The sequence below is a fragment of the Falco punctatus genome (genome assembly GCF_963210335.1).
Source record: "Falco punctatus genome assembly, chromosome: Z".
In the NCBI taxonomy this organism is placed as follows: Eukaryota; Metazoa; Chordata; class Aves; order Falconiformes; family Falconidae; genus Falco; species Falco punctatus.
Window position 1 is genome coordinate 81280173 of NC_137586.1, and position 25589 is coordinate 81305761.

Consider the following 25589-nt stretch of genomic DNA (forward strand, 5'->3'; position numbering starts at 1 on the left):
TGAAAATTATTTTATTACCAATGAAATAGAGTAAGATAATAAGAAATAAAACCAGACCTCAAAACCACCTTCCCCCACACCTCACTTCTTCCCGGGCCAACTTCTTCCCTGAATTCTCTCCGTCCTCCCACCCAGTGGCGCAGGACAGGGAATGGGGCTGCAGTCAGTCCATCACACGCTGTCTCTGCCGCCCCTCCCCCTCACTCTCTTCCCCTCCTCCATCGTGGGGGATCTGCTCCAGGTGGGGACCTCCCTGGGCGGGGGCACAGCCTGCCTGGCAGAGGGCTTCCCATGGGCTGCCAGGGGGTCTCTGCTCTGGCGCCGGGAGCCCCTCCGGCCTCCCTTGCCCTGCCCAGGGGGCTGCAGGGCTGCTGCCCTCGCAGGGTCTCACTCCTCTCTCCAGCTGCTGTTGTACAGCATATTTTTTCCCCTTCTTAAACACATTATCCCAAAGGTGCTACCACCATTGCTGAGGGACTTGGCCTTGGCCAGCAGTGGGTCCGTGTTGGAGCCAGCTGGCATGGGCTCCATCAGTCATGGGAGAAGCGTCTAGCAGCTTCCCAAAGAAGCCACCCTTGTAGCCCTCACCCCCTACCAAAACCTTGCCACACAAACCCCATACACACTGTTTCTCTCTCCTGCATCACCATAAAAAGGAACTACCTTTAGAACAGCTTTTAAAACCTCATACTGATGAGGATGGCGTGGTTTTAAAAAAACATGATGGTTTTAAAAACTCATCCACATGGTGATGCACTTTGTAAAAAATTAATATGGGACTTTCCCTATGGCTACAGATACTCAAACTCTTTTAGAAGACTATGGTAATGATCTTTGTACATGCATTATGTAAATAAAGCTTACAACTGAATTGAAGGGCTGTGCACTTGTGTTCACAATCCCCTTCGTCCCACATTTTTTTAAAAGGACACTACCAACAACAAGTTGAAAGGTTTTCTGAATTTATTTTGAAGACTAAACTCTACAGGGCAAGCCACTGGGCTTTAGGTGTCTTTCTGTTCTTAGGTGGTGTATGTAGTACTTCTCAGCCCTGCTCAGTCACCTTTAGCTGTTCCAACAGATCTAGGTTCTCTGTATCACCCAACACAGAAAAAAAGAACATTTACAGCAGCTATGGCCATCATAAAAACATTGCAGCACTTAGGTTTGCTCAGGCTAGTAGGGGCGCCAATCTGAAGGACACCTTGGACTAAGCTGAACAAGGCTGCGCACCTTGATGATGCTTCCTTTGTACAAAAACCTTCCCTATCGTCCCAAGAAGAAATACGTTTGTGTTGCCTCCTGTTAAGGCCGTATCTACCATAACAACAATACCAATAACAGCATAGCTACATGTGAATCCAATAGCAATGAAGATTGGAAAAATGTGCAGTAGCTGGTTGCAAGACCCTTATGCTCTACGTGAGACAATGTGTTACAAAGAGACAGTAAGAACCCAGCTGGCTCACGCTGAGGACAATGGGAGCTTTATTCTGAATGTAAATAGTGGGCTACTCACTTATTTGTGGTACGTAACAAGGGCAGAACATTTTTGTGATTCTGGAAAGCTACCAGCTGTTTTTATATGAGAGTCCCATGTCAAAGGCTCATCCAACCTCATCTCCCTTCTGGCAAAAAAGGACATCACAGACAAAAATTCCTGGCAGACTTGGCTGGTGAGCATGAACTTCCCTAGAGAACCGGTGGCGAAGGGAGCCATTGGAAAATCTTGCAGGTGAAAACGTGACTGAACTCAGCCCATGGCTGCTTGGAAGGGTGAAAGCTCCCAGGAACCAGAAGCAAGAGGCCAGAGGAAGAGATACTGTCCTAGGGATGCCAGTGTGTCTTGTATTGACCTCAGGATTACCATTGGTTGCCATCCTAAATTTCCTCCCACAGAAGTCAGTGCTTCTCCTTGCCATACAACTGAGTTCTGAGCCTTGGGGAAACCTGTTCCTCAAAGGGTAAGCACTGCAAGAGCTCTTTGGGTCTCTTACTATATAAAGCAAATATATATATTTGCTCAACAAGTTCTATCATACTGATGAGCCTACCCTAACATCAAACCACAGCACGCTCCCCAGGCAAGCATCATCAGAACCTCTACCTCCCATCACACACTTCTCACCAGAATTGTCCTCATGGGAACTCCTACCTTTCGAAAAATGGATATAGGAGAAACTTTGTTCTTAAAGCTGACTGCAGCCCCACTCAGACACTTACATCGGGAGGAATACCTCTGTGGCACACGTTAATACAAGCAGGTAAATTATGCTTTGTTTATAATATGTAGGTGGTGGACAGTATTCACACTTTCAGGTAATTTTTTCTGAGAAATCGCCAAGCACATTCTCAAATGCCTAGGCAATTGGATAACATTTATTATCTCACAAGGTTTCCTCTGTCATCTCACTACTTGCATAATTCTGAACAAATATCACTGCACATGATGTTTGAAACCGGAATAAAAGGTAGACTGCAAGTGTTTACATTTGCCTGAATAGAGTAACCAATTACTCATACAGCTACTTAGGAAAATTCAGACCGTATCTCCAATTTCATGGCTGCCTATGGATACTTTGCCCAACACAGTGTCATCATTAAATTACTGTGTTTTAAAACTTTAGACTTCAGTTTCCCCAAAAAATTTTAATTGTCATGGTTATCTTTCTGATTTTAGTAACAAATTATTTTATACCTACTCTGCCCTTTACTAGTGTATTCTATACCATTCTTTTCAGATTTTGTTGCACAAAAACCACACTACATAATTTCTACTTTTCATTAACTTCTTCAATTGTGAATTGAGTATATAAAAATTGTGTTGTAGGTAAAAAAGTTGTGAAAAGTGCTACAGTCAAACCACAGCACTAGAAACAGTAAATTCTTGGTTTTGCACATGGCTTGGTGAATGGACTTGCCAAAAGTTTGGCTGAGTGTTTTATGATTACATTTTCAAATGTGTTACGTAAATCTGCCTTTCTCCACTTCCAGCCTAAATTTTAGAATCACTTATAATGCAGGATACCTGCTAAAGTCAATGTAGAACTAAAATCAATAAAAGCGATAGTTGTTGGGTACCCTTAAAACTTAAAAACGTACCCCTTTGAAGTACAAATTCTGAAAAGTGAAAGATTTTAAATCAGTGGAGATTAAAAAAAATAATCTGCTTTATCCTCTTTACTGCACTTTTCCTTTTCAGAAATTGTTATTCCTATTCTTACATCTTTTACACTAACAGTGATGATGTGAAATGGCATATGCTGGTTATTTTGATTGCTTGATTACTATGATTGTCTAATTTGCTATGGAAGTGTTATGATTAGATGCACAATAAAAAGGTGTACCTGTTTTGGTATTTTTGGTACCTATGGTTCTTGAAAATGAGATTTGTTCTGATTTCAAAATAGAGATGTTCAATTGCTGTAATTTAAGGCAAAGAAGACTATGTAGACAATAAAATCATCTCCTATGTAGTTTCCAAAAAGGACTTTTGACATTTCAGACCACAAGAAACCATTTTAACTACCAAACCTGTGAACATCCACATGTGCTTAACATACGTGTCTCACATACTTCAAATACAAATGCAGTAATGTCTAAAATTTGGTTGCTAAAGCACATAGGCTATGAAATGCTGCTTCCATAACTTGATTGGGTATTATATGGGGGAATAAAATATGGATTATTTGGGGGATCTATTGAAGAAGCAAAGGGAGTAGTATGAACCTGCAGGTTTATGTAGCTAAAACTGAAAAAGTGAATGTTGCTATTCTGCAAAAGCTTATTACATGCTTTTTGCCGCGGTTCTTGTTATTCCTTGAGGAACTTTTCAGATAGACTTGAATTTTTAACTTATAATCTCAGCACTAGATCATCCTATCTGTACGCACTGTGTCTGGCTGGGGTGAAGTTCACTTCCCTCACAGCAGCCCGTATGACACTGTGTTTTGCATTTACAACTAAAAGTGTCGGTACTCATCAGTGTCTTGGCTCATGCTGGGTAGTGCTCTCAGAGCATCTGGGCTGTCTCTCCTTCCCCTCAGCCCCGTCCTCCCCCTCAATGCTGTTCTGCACCTGGAGGGAGCAGGGTAGAGAGAGACAGGTCAGGGTTCTTTCTGCATCTCCACAGGAAAGGTACAACCATTAACAGCTTACTAAAAAAGCTATTTTATATAAGATAGAGGAAAAAAAAAAGTATGCAAATAGTGATTAAATCTTAATGTCTCTTCAGCCACTGGGAACCCTGAGTTTGTGCAGCTTTGGACAGATCCTAGACGGATTCTCCTGCAGCATGCTGTGCAGATTCTGTGTGTGGAGAGGTTCCTCCTCCCTCCCACACCGTGGTGCCTCTCTTATTTTGTGTAACAAAGTCACAATCTTCTCCTGATGGGCTGGGGTGTTATCTCTGTCATTAACACCCAGCAGTGCACAGCCTGGGCCAGCTCAGGGTACTCCAGCAGACTCCTATGCAGTGGCTACTCATGCTAACATAAAGGATTTCAAGTCTTTTGTACAACACCCAGTGGAGCAGACATGGCCTGTCCAGTATCACCAGCTCCTCAAATACAACATCTTCTGGAAGACTCCCGGTACACCCTCTGCAGTCAGTAGGCTGCCAATGGGAAGGGTGAGAAAATTAATTTTTTTGCTTTATTCCTATGTGCAGCTTTTGCTTTTGCTGTTAATCTGTCATTATTTAAATCCATGAGCCTTCTTGCCTTCCTTTTATTTTCTCTCCATCTTGCAAGAGGATAGTGAGTGGCTGTGTGGCCATTCGGCTGTTAGCTGGACTCAACCCGCACTGTAGCAAGAGCAGAATGTGCGGCCAAAACCATAGTAATTTTGTAACTCATTTTTTAACTTTCCCTTTTAAACAATAGTGAAAAAAATCCTAAGACATAAGAACGGCAAAAGGTTTGTAAGGCAAGACCAGTGTAAAGAAAGTTCTGACGAGTGGGTATGTACAGTCTAGGAAAAGAAAGTGAATAGAAACTCAAGTGTCAATACCCAAATGTTAATGCCATTGGCCTCCCTATATAAAAGAAGCTGAATAGCTACCAAAAAGTAAAGCAGCAACAGGGAAAATATGCAAGGTACTGAAGAGAACCATACAATCGGTGAAGCTATGGGACAAGCTACCACGGACAAGTTGTTAAATCACCTTCACAGAGATATTAATGGAAACCACATATCAGCTTACGGGATATGGTTAACAATAATGAAATCAACCCTGACATGAGATAGCAGTACAGACTAGACGAACTGCTAGAGGATTATTTCTTCTCACATATTTCTTTGAAGACTCACCAAGATTGATTTAATTTGCTGTAATATCAAGGATTCCTTTTTTTTCTAACAGTATTATTATTTGATGTTGATAAATTGCATGGTTTCATAGCTTTGTGGATAGGAACTGAACAGTGAATTTCTTTTTTGATGTCAGCACGCTGCATGCTATTTGTAAAAAGCTTGAAAAAATGCGAAGCTGCATATTATAGCCATGCATTATTGTAACAGGATGAAGTAGGACCACTGTGAGCTATAACCTCTGCACCATCCATGGGCACACGAGGCCAAGGCACTCCCCAGAAGGTCATTACAGACACACAGTGTAAGAGGAGCAGATGTTTTGTCTTTGCTGGCACTATGGTGCTAGGGTTTCTGACTCTTCATGCCACGCAGAGCTTGCAACAAGTCCTCTTGCAATTACCACAAGAGAAAGTATTCCTCATTGTCAGGGCTTACTGAACTCTAACATAATCCACCAAGTAAGTGCCCCCTCTGGGCCTGATCCCAGTTCCCTCACTTGTAAAAGCGGTTTTTATTCCATTAAAAGATCCAATGACAGAACAGTAGTAAACTGCTGCTGGTTTTGTGAGGTGCTTCGCAAGCTGCCCCAGCGCCACGCAGAAGTATCTCGCTCTGCCCCATCCCCGCTGTCCCCTGCCCCGAAAGCCGGCCGGGGCCTTTCCCGTCCCCTCCCGCAGGGCTCGCTCCCTTCAGCCCGGCACACCACAGCGCCCCGCGGCCTGCGGCAGCGCCAGCGCCTCACCCCTTCCCGCCTCGCCCCGCGCGCTGCCGTAAAGCGGGCTGCCGTAAAACAGGCTGCCGTAAAAGGCGGACGACGGAGAGTTGTTGCCACCGCCGCTGCCAGGATCACCACCATGTACCACAGCAGCACGCAGTGGCGGCACTGGACCTTCCGCAGCGAGGAGGAGCTGGCGCGGTGCCGGGCGGAGGCCAACCGCAAGTTTCGCAGCAAAGCGGTGGCGAGCGGGAAGGTGCGGGGCGGGGGGGTGCGGCCTCCTCTCGGCCGGCGCTGCCCGCGCCGCTGAGGGAAGGACCTGGCGGGGGAGCGGCGTTGCCGGGGCGCAGCCTCTGTGTCAGCCGCGGTTTTGGTCCCCTCAAGGTCCAGCAGACCGACCCTGCCCTGCTGGAGCCCCACGAGGAGCTGGCGATATGCAAGTACTACGAAAAGAGGTTGCTGGACTTCTGCGCCGTCTTCAAGCCTGCCATGCCCAGATCGGTGGTGGTAAGCGGCGGGGCCTGCGCGGGGTGGCCGCCCTCCCCTCACGGCCTGCGGCCTGGGGACTAGCGGGGCTGCAGGCAGCGCACACACACCCCTCCCCAGCCCCTGCCCTCCGTGTCTCAGGTTTCTTCGTTTGCGCATTGCTTAGCTTGTTCTTGAGAGCACGGATATCTCTCGTTTTCCAGTGCTGTATTTCATGCTGCTTTTTATGCCTTTCGGTCACCTGGGCAGTGTGCAGCCGTTTCAAAACCAGACTTACTTCTCGACTTCATTAGGCATCTGTGGATGACTCGCAATTGCTTGCTCTCCTCTCCCCGCGAGTCGCAACTGCTTGCTTTCCTCTCCTTTAAGCAAAGAGTAGAAACAAACGTAATGGTGTTTGGATTGACGATAAAATAAAATGATCTCACTGCAGCTAAAGGAGGTATTCTCAAAGTTGGGCTGTGATCCAGTTGTTTCTCCAGCATTGGTGCTTGCCTGACCACAAAGCAAACTGGTTCAAGAACTGGCAGTAAACTAACCCACAAAGGGGGGAAAAAAAATAAATAAATTGTTGAACCTACTTACCTTGAACACAGACGAGTGCATTTCAGAAGAGGAAGGACAGCAACCAAACAGCTAAAGCAGGGAATTGTGCTTTTGTCACCTAGCTGTTAAGATGTGTAATCTGTATCATCCCCAGTCAGTTCTCACTTCTTCTGGCAGGTGCGGCATATGACTAAGGTGAAGAGCGTGTTGTGTAAAGATGTGTTTGAAACATAGCAGTAGGCTGCCATTACATGCTCTGTGGAGGCAGACCTTAAATTTCATAAGTGGCCCTTGTAGAGTATGTGTGCTGGATCAGTCTCACCAAGTAATGGTTTTAGAAGACATGCTTTCATGCCGATAGTGTTCAGATCAGCTTGGAAATCTAGCATTGACTGCAGTACCTCTACACTCAGAGAGAAGCATAAATGTTAAATATATTGGGAAGTTTACTGATCCAAAAAGTCAGATGGCTTGGCTGCGATGACTTGTGATTTTCAGGGTAATTTTTTCAGTCTTTGGTTTTTAAATTTCTTTTAAATGTCAGATTTTTCTCCTGAAGATATTGTAGGCTTTTTGAGCATTGTCTTCCTAACTATGTCTAAATATGGAGGAAAAGATAACCAAGCTGCTAATTTTTAAGGCTCTTGCAGGCATCAGTGTATTAGACTTTGAATTAATTAATGACATGGGACTGTGTACATCTTGGTGCCTTACTGTATCCTGTGTGTCTGTAGTGTGTGTTCAAACTTATCTGTTCTGTTTTGTGATTTTGTGATTTTATTTTTTTCTTAATCTGTTTTTGCTTCTGTACTTACTTTTCCATCCCCCCTTTCTTTTTTAATTTAGGGAACAGCTTGCATGTATTTCAAACGCTTTTACCTCAATAACTCAGTGATGGAGTATCATCCTCGGATAATAATGTGAGTTATCAATGCATCTTGAGTTATTCTGACAAGTGGAACATTGGAGATATAACCATTGTATCTGTAAAGACCAGAAAAAATGCAGAAGTAAATCTGAGAGCTTAAATATGAATGAAGAGGAAGTCTGGTCTCTTTCATTTTCCATTTGGAAGTTTGCTGTGTTCAGAACATGCTGTTTTTAAGATACAGACTTTGTGAACAGAACTGTTGATAAACAGATGGATGCTGCATATGTCAATTGTTTGCTTTTTCTCTAGGTTAACATGTGCATTTTTGGCCTGTAAAGTAGATGAATTTAATGTGTCCAGTGCACAGTTTGTTGGTAACCTTCGAGAAAGCCCTCCGGGCCAGGAAAAAGCTCTTGAACAAATACTGGAATATGAACTACTGCTTATTCAGCAACTGAACTTCCATCTTATCGTCCACAATCCATACAGGCCATTTGAGGGATTTCTAATCGATTTGAAGGTAGTGTTGTTTTATATGCTACATGGTCTGTATGCTAACATGATGCAATCCTGTCATGGATTGTGTTACAAAAGTTTTATTTCCCTTCATATCTGTGATCTGGAAAGATCTACTTTCTAAAGTGACAAAGGAGATTGGTTTAGCTGTGGTCTTTAAGAGCTTTAGATTATTTTTGAAATAAGTAGATGGCCTGCCACTTTTTAGCTTTAATTGTTGAATTATGTGTTCTTAGCTTACAAACCAGAAGACAAAGAACAGCTGCTTACTTTCCTAAATACTTACTTTTTAGACTCGCTATCCAATGCTGGAGAATCCTGAAGTTTTGAGGAAAACAGCTGATGACTTCCTGAATCGAGTGGCTCTGACAGATGCGTATCTGCTTTTTGCTCCCTCACAGATAGCTCTCGCTGCCGTACTATCTAGTGGTTCAAGAGCAGGAATTAATATGGAAAGGTAGTCTTTTCTTTTTTGTTATAGGTATGATTTAAACAGTTTTATTTGCCTCTTGTGTAAAACTATTTTGTTCTAGACATTCTGAACTAGTGAAAGTATTTATTGATTGTTAACACTCTGGTATGTTCTTCAAGTATGTTTCAAAACTGAAGTGGTATTGTTATTTATTCTCCATTTTCAAGAAGCAGGCGATAAATGCAGTTAGTTGGTGTTTGGTGTCCAGTTTGGAACCAATTCCAAAGATTGCTTTGGAAAAAGGAAAAAAAAAAAAAAAGTCAAACTGATGACATTGTCCTAATTAGAACAGCATAGGATTTTCAGACTCCTCTTGAAGATTAAAGTGAAGAAAGTAGAAATACAATAGAAACTGAGAGTATGGAATGCCTCAAGAATCACTTCAAGGGAAAAAAGTAGGATTTTGAAGTTATCTAAGCTCACAGTGTGAAATGAAATTACGCTGAATTGACAGCTACTAGGCATGTGGAAACTAAGTGCTCTGTTTGGCTGGTACAACTGTTCAGTTTCCATGGAAGCAGACTAATGGTAAGGTGCTGTTTTAAATAGTCCCTTCTTCCTTTCTGTGTTCTAGCCACCGGTGTTTGCAAATGCATTATCAAATACTTCGATGTCATTGGTGAAACACGTGGTTTGGTTTGGTTCTTTCTGAGGACAAACCATCTTATTTTTTTTCCTTCAGGAAGACAGCTGAGGTAGTTGCTCTAAGTAGCTGTATTCTGGAGTGTTTTAATTGCCTGATGCTCTGTGTGAGCATTTTTTATCTAGTGTCATGTCAGGCACAAGGGCTGATGTGAAAAGCAGAGTTCTTTTTACAGGAACTTTCCTTCCACCTACTCTAAATAAATCTCATATCTCTCTTGTTCCAAAAGAGCAAGTATGTGAGTATCCTTTACAAGGTTTGCTGACCTCTCAGAATAGTGTAAAAACATTCAGGTGCTTACTATAACTTGAAACTTGTTGATCTCACTCCTGAATCTATATTCTGTACCACTTGTTGCCAACATTCAGAAAAGCATGCTTGTGAAAAGAGCTAGAATAATTTGTAGATGGCATGTGAGTCGAGGTATGTGAACCTTTTCTTTGCATACTCATGAAGAAGTCAAGTCTTTGCCACCTGTCTGCATCCTACTGCTACTATAAACTTGTCACCTGCTTTTTTTGTGTGACTTTGAGCTGCTGGACATGAGAGAAGCTTGGGTCTTGTGGACCTGTGGGTAGGTGGACTTGCAGAGGTGGGGTGGAACATGGAAGGATTGGAAAACCTGTTGTTCCCATCATGTCAGCGTGTCTTAAAAAAGTTAGAGCTTCAGGAAAAAAGACAGGTGCCACCGTACTCTGGCCCATAGGTGGCTGCAAATTAACCTTCAGTTCTGATATCAGCACAAGGTTAAATAATAGTCTTAAGTTTAACTGTGCAAGAGCAGTGATGCTAACAACAGCTGTCAGCTTCAGGGTGGCTGGTGTCTCACTGTGGGAGCTGCAGCTGATGCAGCTGTGTGAGTCTGTGCAGTAAGTTTGAACTTAACACATCATTTATCCTAAAGTGCACTTCCAGGGAAGGGATAAAACTTGGTGGTTGTGCATTATAGTAAGTATTGCTCTGTGTGTGTGTGTGTGGAGGGTTTTTACCCACGTGGTGTGTATATATATTTATGTTCTTAGTAAAAGGAAGTTTGAATCTCTGAAGGAAGAGGAAGGGACCCACAGACTCTTACAGGATGGTATTTAGGATTTGCTTTCAGCTGCCAAAAGAAGCAGTCTCATCTTGCAAGCTTTGCTGTCTTATCTGTCTGAAGACTACTCTTCTGCAGTATCTGCTTTTCCAGGAGTTATACTGTGCAATAGTGTGATGTTAGTATGACACTTCACAGAATCTTAAACTTAAGTTGGCCTAACTCAGTGAGGCTTACTCACAAATGTTTAATTTTGCAGTGTTGCAGAATTTGGTTCTTTATGTGGCTATGTACTTTATGTCACGTTCTTAGAGAAGAAGAATGTTTCAAGTGACAGAGGTGCCTTTTTATGACTCGATAACACACAACCAAAATGTTACTTACAAAAGTCTAGTTAATTAAATGTGTATTATTTATTATTTGCATCTGCTAGAACTTTATAATTAATGTTAGCTGCCACAATACTTAGGATACTTTTAGAACTTATTCTTCCATGTTTCTTTGTAGTTATTTAACACAAAGTCTTATGCTGAAAGAGAACAGAACATCCTTAGCCAAGCTACTAGATGATGTGAAATGTAAGTAAATGTTGGAAAAGTATGACAAACAGTATTTCTAAAGGAGGAAAAAGAGCTTTTTCCAAACAGCAAAAGCTTTATGCAGAAAGTGTGTTTTCGAGTACTTTTCTTCACTTCAGGGCATGCATAAGTAAGTAAAACATGGGCAGTAGAATGAACTACCTAGCATGTTGATGCAGTGGGAGGAAACATTGAGACTTTCCTGTGACAGGAACACATGAAATTAAAAGGCAAAGGGCCTGATGCTTCTCAGAACATAAGAGTTATAGTCAGTTAAGTGCTGGGAGCTGACCCAAAAGTGAGAAATCTATTTTGGGAACTAGGTAATAGCTTTTGTAAGTCAGGGTGAAATGACTGTTTTCAGTCACTCTGTTGCGAAAATTACAGGTGCAGGCTTTTGCCTGAAGCTGTAAAAACTATTTCTACCACCAGAGGGTACCTTCTCTAAGATAAATGATTATGTTAAGCGATACGTCAGGATTTATACTTCACTTCTGTTTTGTAGCTCTGGAGATGTTTCAAAGGATGTTTAGTTTTCTTGTGTTAGAAATATATATATATAAAAAATTCTAGCATGGTTTAGTTAAGATAATGGGGGATGTAGTACACTGATTATTACCTTTTTTAAAATTAAATAAAAAGGCTGGAATATGAAATTTCCAGTAAGTAATCAGTTATTTAATGGTTTAAGCTAATGCATGCATTTAAAATGGGAGAGTGGTAGCATTAATATTGCAGTCTTTTGGCTAGTAGTGACTACACCATACAAGTCACCAGGGTCTACAAATTCATTTTAAATTGCATTGATTAAACTTAAGATGCTGTTCCCTTTCTCCTCCTGTTAACATATCCAGTCTTCAGGTTTCCATTGCTGAGATGCAAAAGGAATGCTGGGGTAATTATTCTTCACTTGCATTATTCTGGAAAGTAGCTTTAGTCCAAAGGCCACTCTTTTGTAAACATATGAAGGCTGGAAGGAAATTTTGAAGCATCTGTAAATGACTAGTTTTACAGAGAACTAGTGGTAGAGGAAAAACTCTTGTTTTTGCCAGGGTAGGTGTAAATTTAATTTGCATTTTTAACAAGACTTCAACCAATCTTTCTCTTTTTTTTAAGACTGAGCTACAATGCTGAATGCAAAAAATACCTGTGTATTTTGAACATTGTTAGCAGAATAATACAAACTGTACAGTATTACAATTTACCTTGAGGAAATCCAGGATCAACAATGCTAACAACTTGTTTCAGTGTAGTGTTCTGTGCTTGGCTTCTGTGGTACCTTGTTATTTAGAATTAATTCTTGGATGTAAGTTGATACTTAAGTTTTAGACACGTAATCTTTGAGCCTTTAAAGTTTTGAGTGCTGTGTGGGATGGGAAGTTTTGTAAGCAAGCAGTTTGGGAGGAGTTCATCCTTTGAATGTCTAATGCTTCCTTTGACAAATAAAAGTATTTTACTTGGTAAGTTGTCTCAGCTGTTTGCAGTAGGTTGCATGTTGCTTTTGATTGCTTTCTAGTGTCTTTTGAGTCTGTTTGAAAACTAGATACAATGCTTTCAAACCTTTCAGAGGTGTGGACTTCAAAACTTAGATTTCTTTTTTTTTTTTTTTTTCTCTGTGTACCATTCTGATTTTTTTTGGTGTAGGTTGTTGGCTTTTTTTTCCCCCTGGTAGAAGCTGCTTGAAAATGTATACTGTGTTGCTGTTACAGGGAGGGAGGGCAGAGTAAACTGTTGGATCAAACTTAACTGTGAGGGATGAGCAGTAATGGTAGCTGTAGTACTGACTGATAGGCAAGTTTAGTTCACAGCTGTGGTGGGCTGGCCCTGGCAGTAGCCCAGGTGCCCGGTGCTGCTGCTCCATCCCTGCCCTCCTCGGCTGGGCAGGACAGGGACAATATAACCCCCGGGTTCCTTTGTTAGCAGCCACATTAGGGCAGGGCAGGGAGAGATAAACCCAAACCTTAAACACACCAATGTGCCGGCCTCCCTGGGCGGGGAACACAGCCTGCCTGGCCCTGGGGGGCTGCCAGGGAGTCTCTGCTCCAGCGCCGGGAGCCCCTCCGGCCCAGCCCTGCCCTGCCCTGCCCGGGGGGGGGCTGCAGGGCCACTGCTCTCACAGGGTCTCACTCCTCTCTCCAGCTGCTGTTGTACAGCAGATTTTCCCCCCCCTTCTTAACTATACTACCCCAGAGGCGCTACCACTGCCGCTGATGGGCTCAGCCCTGGCCAGCTGTGGGTCCATGTTGGAGCTGGCTGGCATGGGCTCCATCCAGCACGGGGAACCTTCTGGCAGCTTCTCACAGAAGCCACCCCTGTAGCCCCGCTGCTACCAAAACCCTGCCATGCAAACGTAATACAAGGTAGAGCTGAAAATATTTAATGTGCTTAGAGCTGTGTTGTTGCTGCTGCAGGCATGAAAAATCTCATAAAGAAATATGAACTACCAAGGCCTGAAGAGGTTGCTGTTCTGAAACAGAAATTAGAGAAGTGCCACAGCTCGGAGCTTTCACTTAATACAAACCCGTAAGTAGGTACTCAATCTTTGATGTGTTCAACTTCTGCCTTTTTTATTGCTGTAGAAGCACTAATTTCCTCTGATCTGTATGAGTGATTGAAAACGAAAACATCCAAATGTACCTACAATGATGTCTGTTCACATGCTTCCTTTGTGAGTGTCTGGTGGAAGCTGAGGACCAAGACTCGAGGTAGAGCTTTCAATAACATGTAAATACATTCTTTTGTGCTGATTTGCACTGCAAGCTGTAATACTGATGATTTTGTAACAAGAGAGCTGGAATCCTGGGTGAGGTTTTAAGGTCTGGCCACTTGATATCATATGTAATGAGAACCAAGAGCTTTAAATTCACAATTAAAAGAATTGTGTAAAGGGTTAATGTTTTCATAAGGCTTGGCTGGATGGCAGGGGACTTCCTGATTTTTATTTTCTGCCCTTTTCACTTTAGTGTACCCACTGTGATCTTCTAGCAAGCTGCTTGTTGAGGCTTTAGCGTGGCACATGTGTCCATAATCTAATCTTGTGGCTGAATAAGGAGATTCCAACTTCTGAAAATACCTAAATGTTTTACTTTGTTTCTGGATGGGGTATAGGAAGAAGAGGAAAGGTTGTGAAGATGATGACCATGTCACGAAGAAATGCAGAACGGATGAGGTCAGTAAACCTATTGTACAAGTACTTGTGCTTTCCACTCCAACTGCCCAGACAAAGGGGACGCAGCTACTGAGACCAACTTCCTGCATCATTAATTCTCTTTTTATGTATGGCTCAGACAGAATCTTCTTCAGCTTTTTAAAAAAATGAGCCAGAATTCATACTAGCCTGCACTTGGGAGTGTTCTTAAACAGTGCAGTCTTTTGTGAGGAGGGGGAAGAACACACAGACCATCCTTCCTGCTGTTTTCTGTGCTTTGAAAATCTTCTGACAAACCATAGATCAACCATAAAACACATCAAGCTTAGTACTCCAGCATGTGAAACTCCATGGTGCCAGTGAGGGGAAATAGCTGTAGATTGATATTTGGAATATTGTGATGAAAGGAGGATTTGGAAGGCCAGAAACTTAACACTTGAGAAATCCTAGCTAGGTGGAAACTTGTTCCTCAGAACTGGATTAAATAAATGACTATGCTGAAATATACTCATGCAGGCTTTTTTCACGCAAGCTTTATGTGGTGGTTTTTCTGTCAGCCAGTGTTTCTGAAACTGTTTTCATTTACTTCATTTGGCTTCTTGCACGAAGCAGAAGTCAGCTGCTGGAGTAAACTTCTACTTCAGCCCATTTGCTAACAGGGCTTGCATAGATTACAGATGGGTAGCTAGTACTTCAGGTTGCAAGACCAAGTGTAAGTACGGTGGAGATGGGCAGAGGAGGGTGACTCAACAAATGAAAACGGCATTAAAGTAACCCTTCAGATCTAATCTGAACACCTTTGAGAGCTTTCATTTGTGGCATTGACTGGAAGTTGTAGAGAATACATTCTGGTGGAGGAAATAGCTTTGTGAAGAACCCTTTTTAACTGGACTTCTTTTGGTATGAAGACATTGTACCATCCTGATGTAGTCTAAGACACTTTAAGTATGGCATTTAGAAAAACTTGTGAACAGCTGAAGAGAGTTGTCTGTCAAAATCTTAATGTCAAGTGCAGGATGTGTAGGGTTTTTTTTTTTATCATTCGAGGACTCTTGATATTAAAAATTGCCATAGTAGGTTGATGCTATAATGTCAAATTAGAATCTAAAAAATTGAGTAAGACTGTAGTAAAATCAGAACTGAAAGTATATTCTAATGAAATGTGGAACCTCAGGCATATTTAATAACTATTCTAATGCTGTACAAACTTTGAGTAGTGTTTACTTCAAACACCAGTCTCGGAAAGCATATTGAAACTGGCAGCTCTGTAAAGCTAGCGCTTTAATAACTTTCCGCTTTCTCACAAAATGACTTGGAGAACAGCTCCAACTAAGCTCTGGAGACTCCTTTCTTCCCTACCCCGGTTTAATTTGAAAGGGGTCTTATTCTAGTTACGCCGCTATGGTTTGAGGCAGTTTTAATTTTTGCGTTTTCAATTTCTATTTGCCATGCTGTTCCAAAGGAATGAACTGATCAGATAAATTCACATAGCGTACAGCATTTCAGGATAAACTCTTGCATGGTTTGAACAGCTCCTGAAACTCTGAACTCCCAAGGGTTTGTACTTGGGATATAAAATAGTTTATATTAAAATACATTATATACATATATAAAAATTAATTTATGCCTATATAATACAGAATGTATATATTATCACACTATATATTTATAGTATTAGATACATAATTATATTGCATGTATATAAATTATATGTATTAAAAATATATTTATATAAAACAGTTTAATTTCTGAGTATTGCAGGCAATAGCAGATCTGAGCTAGCCAGGGCATAAAGGAGAAAGTGTGCCCAGCTTTTTGAAAGCTGATTGTATGTGAGTACTGCTCAAACCTTGAGACTTCAGTAATCCTGTAGTCAGCTGATATTAACAATATGTATATCTGTAAGTAATTAGGCTGTAGTATACAAGTGCACAGTCAGTTCTAATCTATTTGTAAGATTCTGTTTCTTGATCTAATGTTTTACAGCTGAAGTTGACAGCAAGGCCGTAACAGATATAGAAAGCTTATAAATTTGAAATGATAAAAGAAACACACAGAGTAGTGGTTGAGTGAGGATGACTCGGCTGCCAAAGTGATGAAGCCATAAAAAGTGCAAGGTATTAGTAAAGGGTTGCAATATGGGCTTTTGTGGAAATCTGTGGATAATGAAGAATCATGGGCTAAACCTCAACCAGGTGCTGAAAAGAGGCTGCTAAGATGGCTGGGTCTCCATGACATGGATAACTAGCTTCAAGGTTAAAGGGCTTACTCATTACTAGTTAAGATATTTTTTTGTTCTATTCTTTCATGGAATACTTCTATTAGGTAGTAAATCCTGACCATAAAGAACATAGCTTTTTTTGGCGTGGGTTTGGCAGGGGAGGGTGGTGGTAAGCAGTGTGGCATGTTTCCAGAAGCAAAAAGTAGGGCTTGGTCCCAGGAGGCTTTCAATCCTGCATTCTGGGATTAGCTAAAATGAAATCTTCCCTTTGATACATTTACTTGATATTAAGTGATAACTGTTTTATTCAAGACACTGAGCATGCTGGATAATGCTGCTTGGGAGTGGCACGCAAGAAACATTTTAAATGAACCCAGGAATCAAAACTTAATTGGAGTCTCACAACAGACTAAGGTGTGCTTAAACGAATTCCTTTACCTGTGCTGATGTTTAGCAGTGGGAGCAAGTCTGCGCAGAAATCCAGATCATGGGGACTCTAAGGAAGGGAAATACCTTTACATGCTGATCAGCAGTTCTTGGCCATCTTAGGTCATGAGAGTCTGAAGGGGAACATCACAAACGTGCATTCTGTCAAGTGATTCCTGCATAGGCCTTGCATGAGTTCTCATTTCTGGTTTGGGCCAGCCTTTTAAGTTAACCAGGAGTGACAGTTGCTACCTGGTTGTCAGAAGTGGAATGGAGTCTGCAGCATAAGGACGGTCAGGTGTCCTGGCAGAAGTGCTCACCTGTCAGGTAAAGTAAGGTGGACAAGCACTATCTTAAAAAACTTTATTTTTTTATTTATTTTTTTAAAATGTAAGTCTGTTACAGACTTCTCCCATCTCTGAACCGTGTCTGCTATGTGTTGTGCAGATTCTCTTTAACTGGTGCTTGTAGTAGGAGTTACTGTGACAGCACGTGCGGTAGCACCATGTGCCCGCAGGTACATTTTGCCTGGCCCACCTTGTTGTAAAGCACGCTCAGGTTTTTACACTGCTCAAGGCGTTGCTTTTTTCCCGTTAGGAGGAGTGGACTGATGATGAACTTGCAGATTCAGCGTGACGTTGAAGAAAGATGGGATCCTACTGCTGCAGAAACTACTGTTCGGTGTCAAGTGTGAACCTGTCTGCCCCAGGTGCCTTACTGTGTGTGTCATGCGATATTTATTCTGTCACGTTGCAATATCTTCCTAATAAAGCATTTGACTATGCTAAAATAATAAGTTATAGTTCCATGAAAGGTCAAGCGTCATTAAAGAAATGTTTGCTTTAAGAAATCTGTCACTCAGGAAAGAGCTTTGGTTCAGGAACATTTTTGAGCTGCACGTGTAGGGTTACAGCATGGCGGTAGGTAGTGTCAAACTGGACTTTCAGTGAACGGGATAAATGCAAGCAGGAGACAGATCTGCTCATGGCCCCGTACATGCTGTAGAGCAGGATGTGCTCCTCTCCTCCCAAGCTTGTCATCGAAGCAGCTAAGTGAATACAGCCTTGCCTGTAACACTGGGTGCGTTTGGGAAGCTCTTCCCAAGCGTACCGAGAGGCTGCAGCAACATCTTTTACAATATGGAAAGCAATAATCACACCTTTGTGACTTACTCTGCAGCTGTGATTTCAGATTAGGGTGCTGTGACTAACTTACCTGGCAGCAATGGAGAAGAGTACTTTTTACGTCTTCCCAAGTAGTTAGATGTCTTCCAAACCTAGAGCAAAGTCTCTTTCCTCTTCATAAACAGTTTTATAATATTAGTTCTACAGTATACACACACCTAAATGCAGTTTTGGAAGTTTTGTGGTTTCGTTCTCATCAGTGCATTTTGTATGTAATGGGTAAATCGCCTGACAAATCTGTTCTCCAAAGTTTGTATTTTTACCATGCTGTATTACCTACAGCCAGCTAAATTACCCAGTAACCCACTGTAACCACTCTTGCTCTTGACAAATCCTTCTGTAGCAGGGTCAGTGGCTGACTAGTCAGGGAAGAAAAGCAGCTGTCACCATTTCACTCTGGAAAGCCTGACACTTTCAAACACCACCTTTGTAACCAAGTGAAAGAAGTGTGACAACAGAGTGTAAGTTGTGTACTTAGGTTCTGACCTGGTGGGAAGCTGTAAGAGCATGCAGCAGTAGCTTGTCACACACAAAAAGGTTATAAGGTGGGACTGTGACTTGCATGACCTAGTGGTACGCAGGGAACTAAACAGGGCAGAAAAAAAAATTGTTAATTACCTTTTCCTCTGAGATGCAGTTTAATATAGGCTTGACAGCACTAGCGCAGGCAGTGCTTTTAGGGGACAATCTAAAAAGGAAGTCAGTAGTACCAAGATCTTGCAAGCAGGTGTGTTGGCAGTAGGCTGTATGAGGCCTGCCTGCTCAGTGTAGCACTTGTGACATGTGGCAGCTCTCGATGCTACAGCACTGGGCACCCTCCTGCAAGAGAGAGACCAGGGCAGCGCAGCACAGACCCAAAGACAGAGTCTGTACGATCCAGCGTGACAGCGAATGGAAAAGAGCAGTTCTCAAAAGACAAGAGACACAGGTCAGTTGTTCTAATGGTGTAACAACTGTGTTTGTACTACATGGTTACTTAGTGATTCTTGTTAGTCTTGTCAGTGAATCACAGCATCTTTTACTTTTCATTAGATCGCTGCCTAGAAAAAGGGCAAATGGTGATGCTGAAATTCCCTCTGAATGAATTTCATGTTTTAATTTTAATTTTGTTTAACAGTTTGTGGCTGTGCGTTGTCCCCTACTCTTTTTCTGCTTAAGCCATCAGTGACAGTCGAGATGGCTGCACCTGGCTGAAGATGGACTCTGGAGAGAGGGGCAATGCCACAATAGGCAAGGGCCGTAAATCCTGCTCAGCCACTAAGGGCTAGCTGAGTGTGTGCTAGCCTGAGTACAGCTGGCATTTACTCCATAAGCAGTGGACAGCCCAGGGCCCGTGAAGCTCTCCTGCCGTGGCAGTGGGCTGCACACAGGATCTTCCCTTGAGTACGGATGCCTCTCAAGGTTACTTTTTGAGGTTGAGAAAATCCTTATCACATCAGATACTCCCAATTCACTTACCAGGTAAGAGTGCTGAAACTCTGAAATCTTAGCTCAGCGGTATAAAGGATTGATTGTGCATATGTAGTTCTTTAGACATAAATCACTGTCCAAGTCTGGATCCAGCTGCACCTGAACTCCCCTCTGAGGACTGTAGAACACAGGGGGTCCTCTCAGAGCCTCATGACTCAAGGGGACGGTCTCCCTGACAGTCTTCTCTGTCCCTGTCCTCTACGTAGTAAATAATGAAGTGTACCTTGCCAACGAATCTTGTTAAGCCGCTGTCACATTTACCACTGAAATTTAACCCACTACTTTGTGAAGTATTGTACTACTTCTCTCTTACGAGTGAAATGCATCCCTCCCTCCATGACATTTTTTAACATCTACCTTCTCACCCCATGAGAGATGCATACGAATAAAAGCATGTGGACAAGGTAATGCTGTTCTGAGGATTCATCCTAAAAAAGTGACATCGCATGAACACTGCCGAGTATATCATGTGTGTAGACGCTGTGCAAAATTTCCACAGCAGCCAAAGTTAGCCGGTTTCCATAAAGAGTTGATCTGCATCTTGATTTATTTCAAAAACTTATAAAAATAATGTTTCACAGCTAGACTTACAGTACACAAAAGACCAACCAATACCTATTTTATAAAATGGTTTAATGAATGCATGCATGTCTGATACAAGGATCAATAAATTTACTGAATTCAAATTATTTACTGTTGTAAACATTTTACAAAAGCATTGTGATTTATCTGGATATACAGTTCTTGATGGAAGAACTATTCAGACTGAATCAGTGGCACATCAAAAAATAAAGCTGACAAGACCCACTCTGCGTATTCTCTTTCAACATGATTCCAGCAAGAGAAACAGCATGGTATAAAAAGTGTACAGTAAAGATTGTTCCTACCATAACATCAAATTCTGGAAACTGTAAATACAAGTTAAAGTTGTTGAAACAGTCAAAAGTCGTAATTATTGTAACCAGTCAGAAATTACAGTAAGAAACGTTATCCAGTTATATGTGGCTGTCAAAACAATACATTTCTTTTCATGTCAGTTGATAATTCTTTTCCAACAAGACAGCAAAACTTTGGCAATCAAGAGGTGCTGAAAGTAATTTTCAAAGTCCAAGACACAGTCACAGCATTTTCTTTGCGGAAGGTGAACTGTACACCAAGGCTCAGAGGTTGTGAAAACTGTTTCCAAGTGGAAAAAAGTGCAAATGTCCTGCACAGATAGCTTAAAAAGCTGCTGGTACAATCATTCACCAACAGAATCTTTGTTTTCTTTTTGCATAGTTCACACATCACTGGGAACGTGACAGGGTGTGGTATTTTTGGCAAGAGCAAGAAGAAAGTGATACTGGTGTGAGTCTCCAAGTTGGGCATGCTGGATCCATGCAGAATTCAGGTAGAGGGCTGCTACCTGATGTTGTTAGACACTGAATACTGATTTTGTTTTTGTTGAAGCAGTTCAGTAATAGCCAAAAGCTTCTTAAGAACATGCTGTAGAAAGGGGAGTCAGGAAAACCACACATTAGCTACTGGGAACAGAACAGTCTGGCTTGGGAAACATTTTCAGCATTAACCCATCAGACTGCTGTGAGGTAATTTAAATACATGGGGGGGGAGGGGAGGGGGAAGGAAACAGCCAATTCCCTAGTCAATAAGATGCTGCCTTCAAAAGGGAATTCTAAACCAGCGTTACGAACTTTGCCTCTCTGCTCACGGATCTCTTTGCTTTGTAGCTGAATGTGGAGGTAAGGAAGCGTACTGCAAACACACTGCCGCGGTCTGCTAGAAAAGTTTGCTGTGGTTGTTTAGAAATACACTGCCAAATTATGAGACAGAAATGAGGTATCAACAGAAAGCTAACCAAAGAAAATTTAGTTCTCAACCGAAAAACATCCAAGATCCTAAAACTAATGACCCAGAGTGCCTGTCAGGAGACAGTAACTTTGCACATCTAGGCTTCCTCTAGAAACTCATCCGGAAACTTTAAAAAAAACTCTTTAGTTTTGTTGCATGAAGAAACAAAACTATGGACCAAGTATTTACCTTTACAGATAAACAACCTGGTGAAATGCACATATTTTCACACGCTCATCAGTCATATTCCTAGCCAGAAATACTACGAAAGAAGCCTGACACTGAGGAGTAACTCGAAGACATACCGCCTGCACCTGTGATTTGTCTGTTAACCCGTGTTGCTTACCTGCATTACGCCTCGCTCATTACTGAGCGTCCGGAGCTCGTCCGAGTGTGCCACACATATCTCATGCAGGGCTGCCAGATCACGAGAAAGGTCAGTTCTAGAGTGCTCTGTAGTGTCTGGAAGCTCAGGAACATTCTTCAACAGAGAAGATGAGAGTGGATTTAGGATGCTGAGTACCCATGCATGCAGGAAGACAAACTGTACCTCTACAGCTCTGCCAACACAGTTGTTCCATACCAGTTTCTAGTCTTTCCAGCCAAGTCTCTGCAACTTTACTCTTCCCAGCTAAGTCTCCAGTCCATCTTTTTGTTATGAGTTATGCATTTCCTCCTCTCCGCAAACATGCGTTTTATAAGCATACTGCAATCTCTGCTCCTGCTAGAAGGGTTCTTACTAGGAGATCTGGCATTGCTACACTACTATTGAGCTGACCAGAAAATTACTGCATAGACACTCATATGATCTGATTGGCATCACGGAGACATGGTGGGATGGCTCCAGTGCCTGGAGAGCTGGAATGGAAGGATACAGGCTCTTTAGGAAGGACAGGCAGGGCAGACAAGGAGAGGGTGTCACCCGCTATGTCAATGACCAGCTGGAGTGCAGGAGCTCCGGCTGGGCAGGGATGAGGAGCCCGGCAAGAGCTCACGGGTCAGGATTACAGGGAGGGCAGGGACAGGTGACATTGCAGTGGGGGCCTGTTACAGGCCACCTGACCAGGAAGGCCGAGCGGATGAAGCCCTCTATAGACAGACAGGAGCCACCCCATGCTCACAAGCCTCGTCCTCACCAGGGACTTCAACCACCCTGACATCTCTTGAAGGGACAACACAGCAGGGCACAGGCAATCTGGGAGGTTCCTGGAATGAGTGACCAATCAATTCCTTCTCCAAGTGACAGAGGAACCAACAAGGCGAGGTGCCATGCTGGACTTTGGTCTGACCAACACTGAGGGGATGGTGGGGAACGTCAAGCTCAAGGGCAGCCTGGGCTGCAGTGACTGTGAAGTGGTGGAGTTGAAGACCCTTAGGGAAGTGAGGAGGGGGCAAGCTTGCTGCCCTGGCCTTCAGGAGAGCAGACAGTGGCCTCTTCAGGGGTCTGCTTGGTAGAGTGCCATGGGATAGAGCGCCATGGGATAGAGCCCTGGAGGGAAAAGGCACCCAAAACCCCCTGGAAAATATCCAAGGATCACCTCCTCCAAGCTCAGCAGCCATGCATCCCAAGAAAGAGGGAGTCAGGCAAAAATGCCAGGAGCCCTCCATGGATGAACAAGATGCTCCTGGACAAACTCACACACAAAAAGGAAGGCCATGGGGGTAGAAGCAAGGACAAGTAGCCTGGGAGGAATACAGAGAAATGTCCTGAGCAGCCAAGGATCAGGTTAGGAAAGCTAAAGCCCTCAGAGAGTTAAATCTGGCCAGGAACGTCAAGGGCAACAAGAAAAGCTGCTATATGTCCACCAGAGATAACAGGAAGACAGGGAAAGGTGGGCCCTCTTCCAAAGGAAACGGGAGACCTGGTTACCCAGGACGCGGGGGAGGCTGGGGTACTCCATGAGGGGTTTTTTGCCTCAGTTTTCACTGACGAGTGCTCCAGCCGCACCGCCCAGGTCACAGAAGGCAAAGGCAGGGACTGGGAGGACAAAGAACCACCTGCTATAGGGGAAGATCAGGTCTGAGAGCATCTAAGGAACCTGAAGGGGCACAAGTCCATGGGACCTGATGAGGTACATCTGCAGGTCTGGAGAGAAGTGGTGAATGAAGTGGCTAAGCCACTATGCGTCATATTTGAGACGCTGTGGCAATCCAGTGACGTTCCCACTGACTGGAAAGGGGGAAACACAACCCCCCTTGTTAACAAGGCAAATAAGGAAGACCTGGGGAACCACAGGACAGTCAGTCTCAACTCTGTGCCCGGCAAAATCATGGAGCAGATCCTCCTGGAAACTATGCAAAGGCACATGGAAAATAGGGAGGTGACTGGTGACAGCCAGCATGGCTTCACTAAGGGCCAGTCGTGCCTGATGAATTTGGTTAGTTTCTGTGACTGTTACATGATTGATGGATGAGAGAAGAGCAGCTGCTCTACCTGGACTTGTGAAGGGATGCTGTCCAGAGGGACCTGGGCAGGCTTGAGAGGTGGGCCCGTGCGAACCTCGTGAAGTTCAGCAAGGCCAGGTGCAAGGTCCTGCACATGGGTCGGGGCAGCCCCCAGTATCAATACAGGCTGGGCAGAGAATGGATTGAGAGCAGATCTGTAGAGAAGGACTTGGGCTGCTGGTGGACAAAAAGCTCAGCATGACCTGGCAATGTGCACCTGCAGCCTAGAAAGCCAACTGAATCCTGGGCTGTGTCAAAAGCAGCATGGCCAGCAGGTCAAGGGCTTTGGTGAGACCCCCCTGCAGTACTGCATCCAGCTGTGAGCCCCCAACAGAAGGAGGACACAGACCTGCTGGAGCGAGTCCAGAAGACATGAAGATGACCAGAGGGCTGGAGCCCCTCTCCCGTGCAGACAGGCTGAGAGAGCTGGGGTGGTTCAGCCTGGAGAAGAGAAGGCTCCCAGATCTTACAGTGGCCTTCAAATACTTAAAGGGAGCCTACAAGAAAGCTGGAGAGGGACTTTTTTACCAGGGCAAGTAGTGACAGGACAAGGGGGGATGGCTGTAATCAGAAAGAGGGAGATTTAGATGAGATATCAGGAAGAAATTCTCCCCTGTGAGGGTGGCGAGGTGCTGGCCCAGGCTGCCCAGAGCAGCTGTGGGTGCCCCATCCCTGGGGGGGCTCAAGGCCAGGCTGGACGGGGCTGGGAGCAGCCTGGGCTGGGGGGAGGGGTCCCTGCCCGGGGCAGGGGGGTGGGAACTAAAGGGTCTTTAAGGTCCCTTCCAACCCAAACCATTCTATGATGGTTCTAAGGTAACTTTCCCCTAAATGAGGGGGAACCATCCATTAGGTGCTTTTTTCCCAGTCTAAATGAGAGAACAGCAGCAACCAAAAATCAGCAAAATCTGTATCAAGTAACTGGTCATAAACCAGTAGTTCTGTCATTAGAACAGTAGATTAATCCAACAGTTATTTTCAAACCAACAGTCTTCAGAGTTCTCACACAAAATTTGTCATCTAAAGAAAACTGACATACCCTAACACATGGAAGTTGCAACTTAACCAGAAAAAGGTAACATACGGCAACCTACCCAAATGCCACACTCAGTTTTATATCTTATCAAAATATTCTGAGATGTTTTCTAGGTCACTTTTGAGAGACCAATTCAGGAAGCTTAGCACTTTTTTTAATCTTGTTTTTTAAAATGCATTATTGGTTTAAAAATACACATATAACACAAGGACCTAATTCCTGTTATATCAATCATACACAAAACAGTTAAAAAAATACAGCAAATGCAGTTCACTTTCGAACTAGAATATCTTGAACGCGTGCAGTGACACATTTGGCAACACCTAACACATTCAACCTGATATTTTTTAAAGCAAAAAAATATTTCAATTTCTGGTCAAAACCGTATGACAAAGTACATATAGGAATTTGTTTTAAAACATATTTTTTAATATTTGTATTTTTTGCCAAAATTTCTGATCCTCACAGCTACAAAATCTAATTGAGCTTGTCACATCTACAGAAGCACTAAATTAATGAACTGTAAGATGACATTTGATGGTTTCAATTCCATATGACAGGCCAGCAATCTGCAGTTTCTAAACACACATTAGAAAAATTTATTCAGTTACAAGCATTTAAAATGGCATGGCAGCTGATCC

At 43.1% G+C, this 25589-nt stretch overlaps 2 protein-coding genes across 3 annotated transcripts in view; one reads left to right on the forward strand and one right to left on the reverse strand.

The window, feature by feature from the left end:
- The first annotated feature begins 6076 nt into the window (after positions 1–6076).
- On the forward strand, positions 6077–21116 carry CCNH (cyclin H). Of its 2 annotated transcripts, none has more exons than XM_080371768.1 (9): positions 6077–6284; positions 6413–6535; positions 7907–7980; positions 8241–8451; positions 8849–8904; positions 11103–11173; positions 13585–13696; positions 14282–14342; positions 17566–21116. In XM_080371768.1, the coding sequence occupies exons 1-9, from the start codon at positions 6168–6170 to the stop codon at positions 17602–17604; spliced, it is 864 nt and encodes a 287-aa protein (XP_080227894.1). In that variant the 5' UTR covers positions 6077–6167; the 3' UTR covers positions 17605–21116. The 2 variants fall into 2 exon arrangements, with proteins under 2 accessions (XP_080227894.1, XP_080227893.1); XM_080371767.1 differs by having other exon boundaries at positions 6088–6284; positions 8741–8904.
- The window catches only part of RASA1 (RAS p21 protein activator 1), a 67764-nt gene continuing 62413 nt past the window's right edge, over positions 20239–25589 (reverse strand). Inside the window, exons 24-25 of the mRNA XM_080371766.1 lie at positions 21817–21951; positions 20239–21107 (exon numbers count right to left, since the gene is read on the reverse strand). Coding sequence (XP_080227892.1) covers positions 21024–21107; positions 21817–21951 — 219 coding nt within the window. The 3' untranslated portion in view covers positions 20239–21023. The remainder of the gene's footprint in view (positions 21108–21816; positions 21952–25589) is intronic.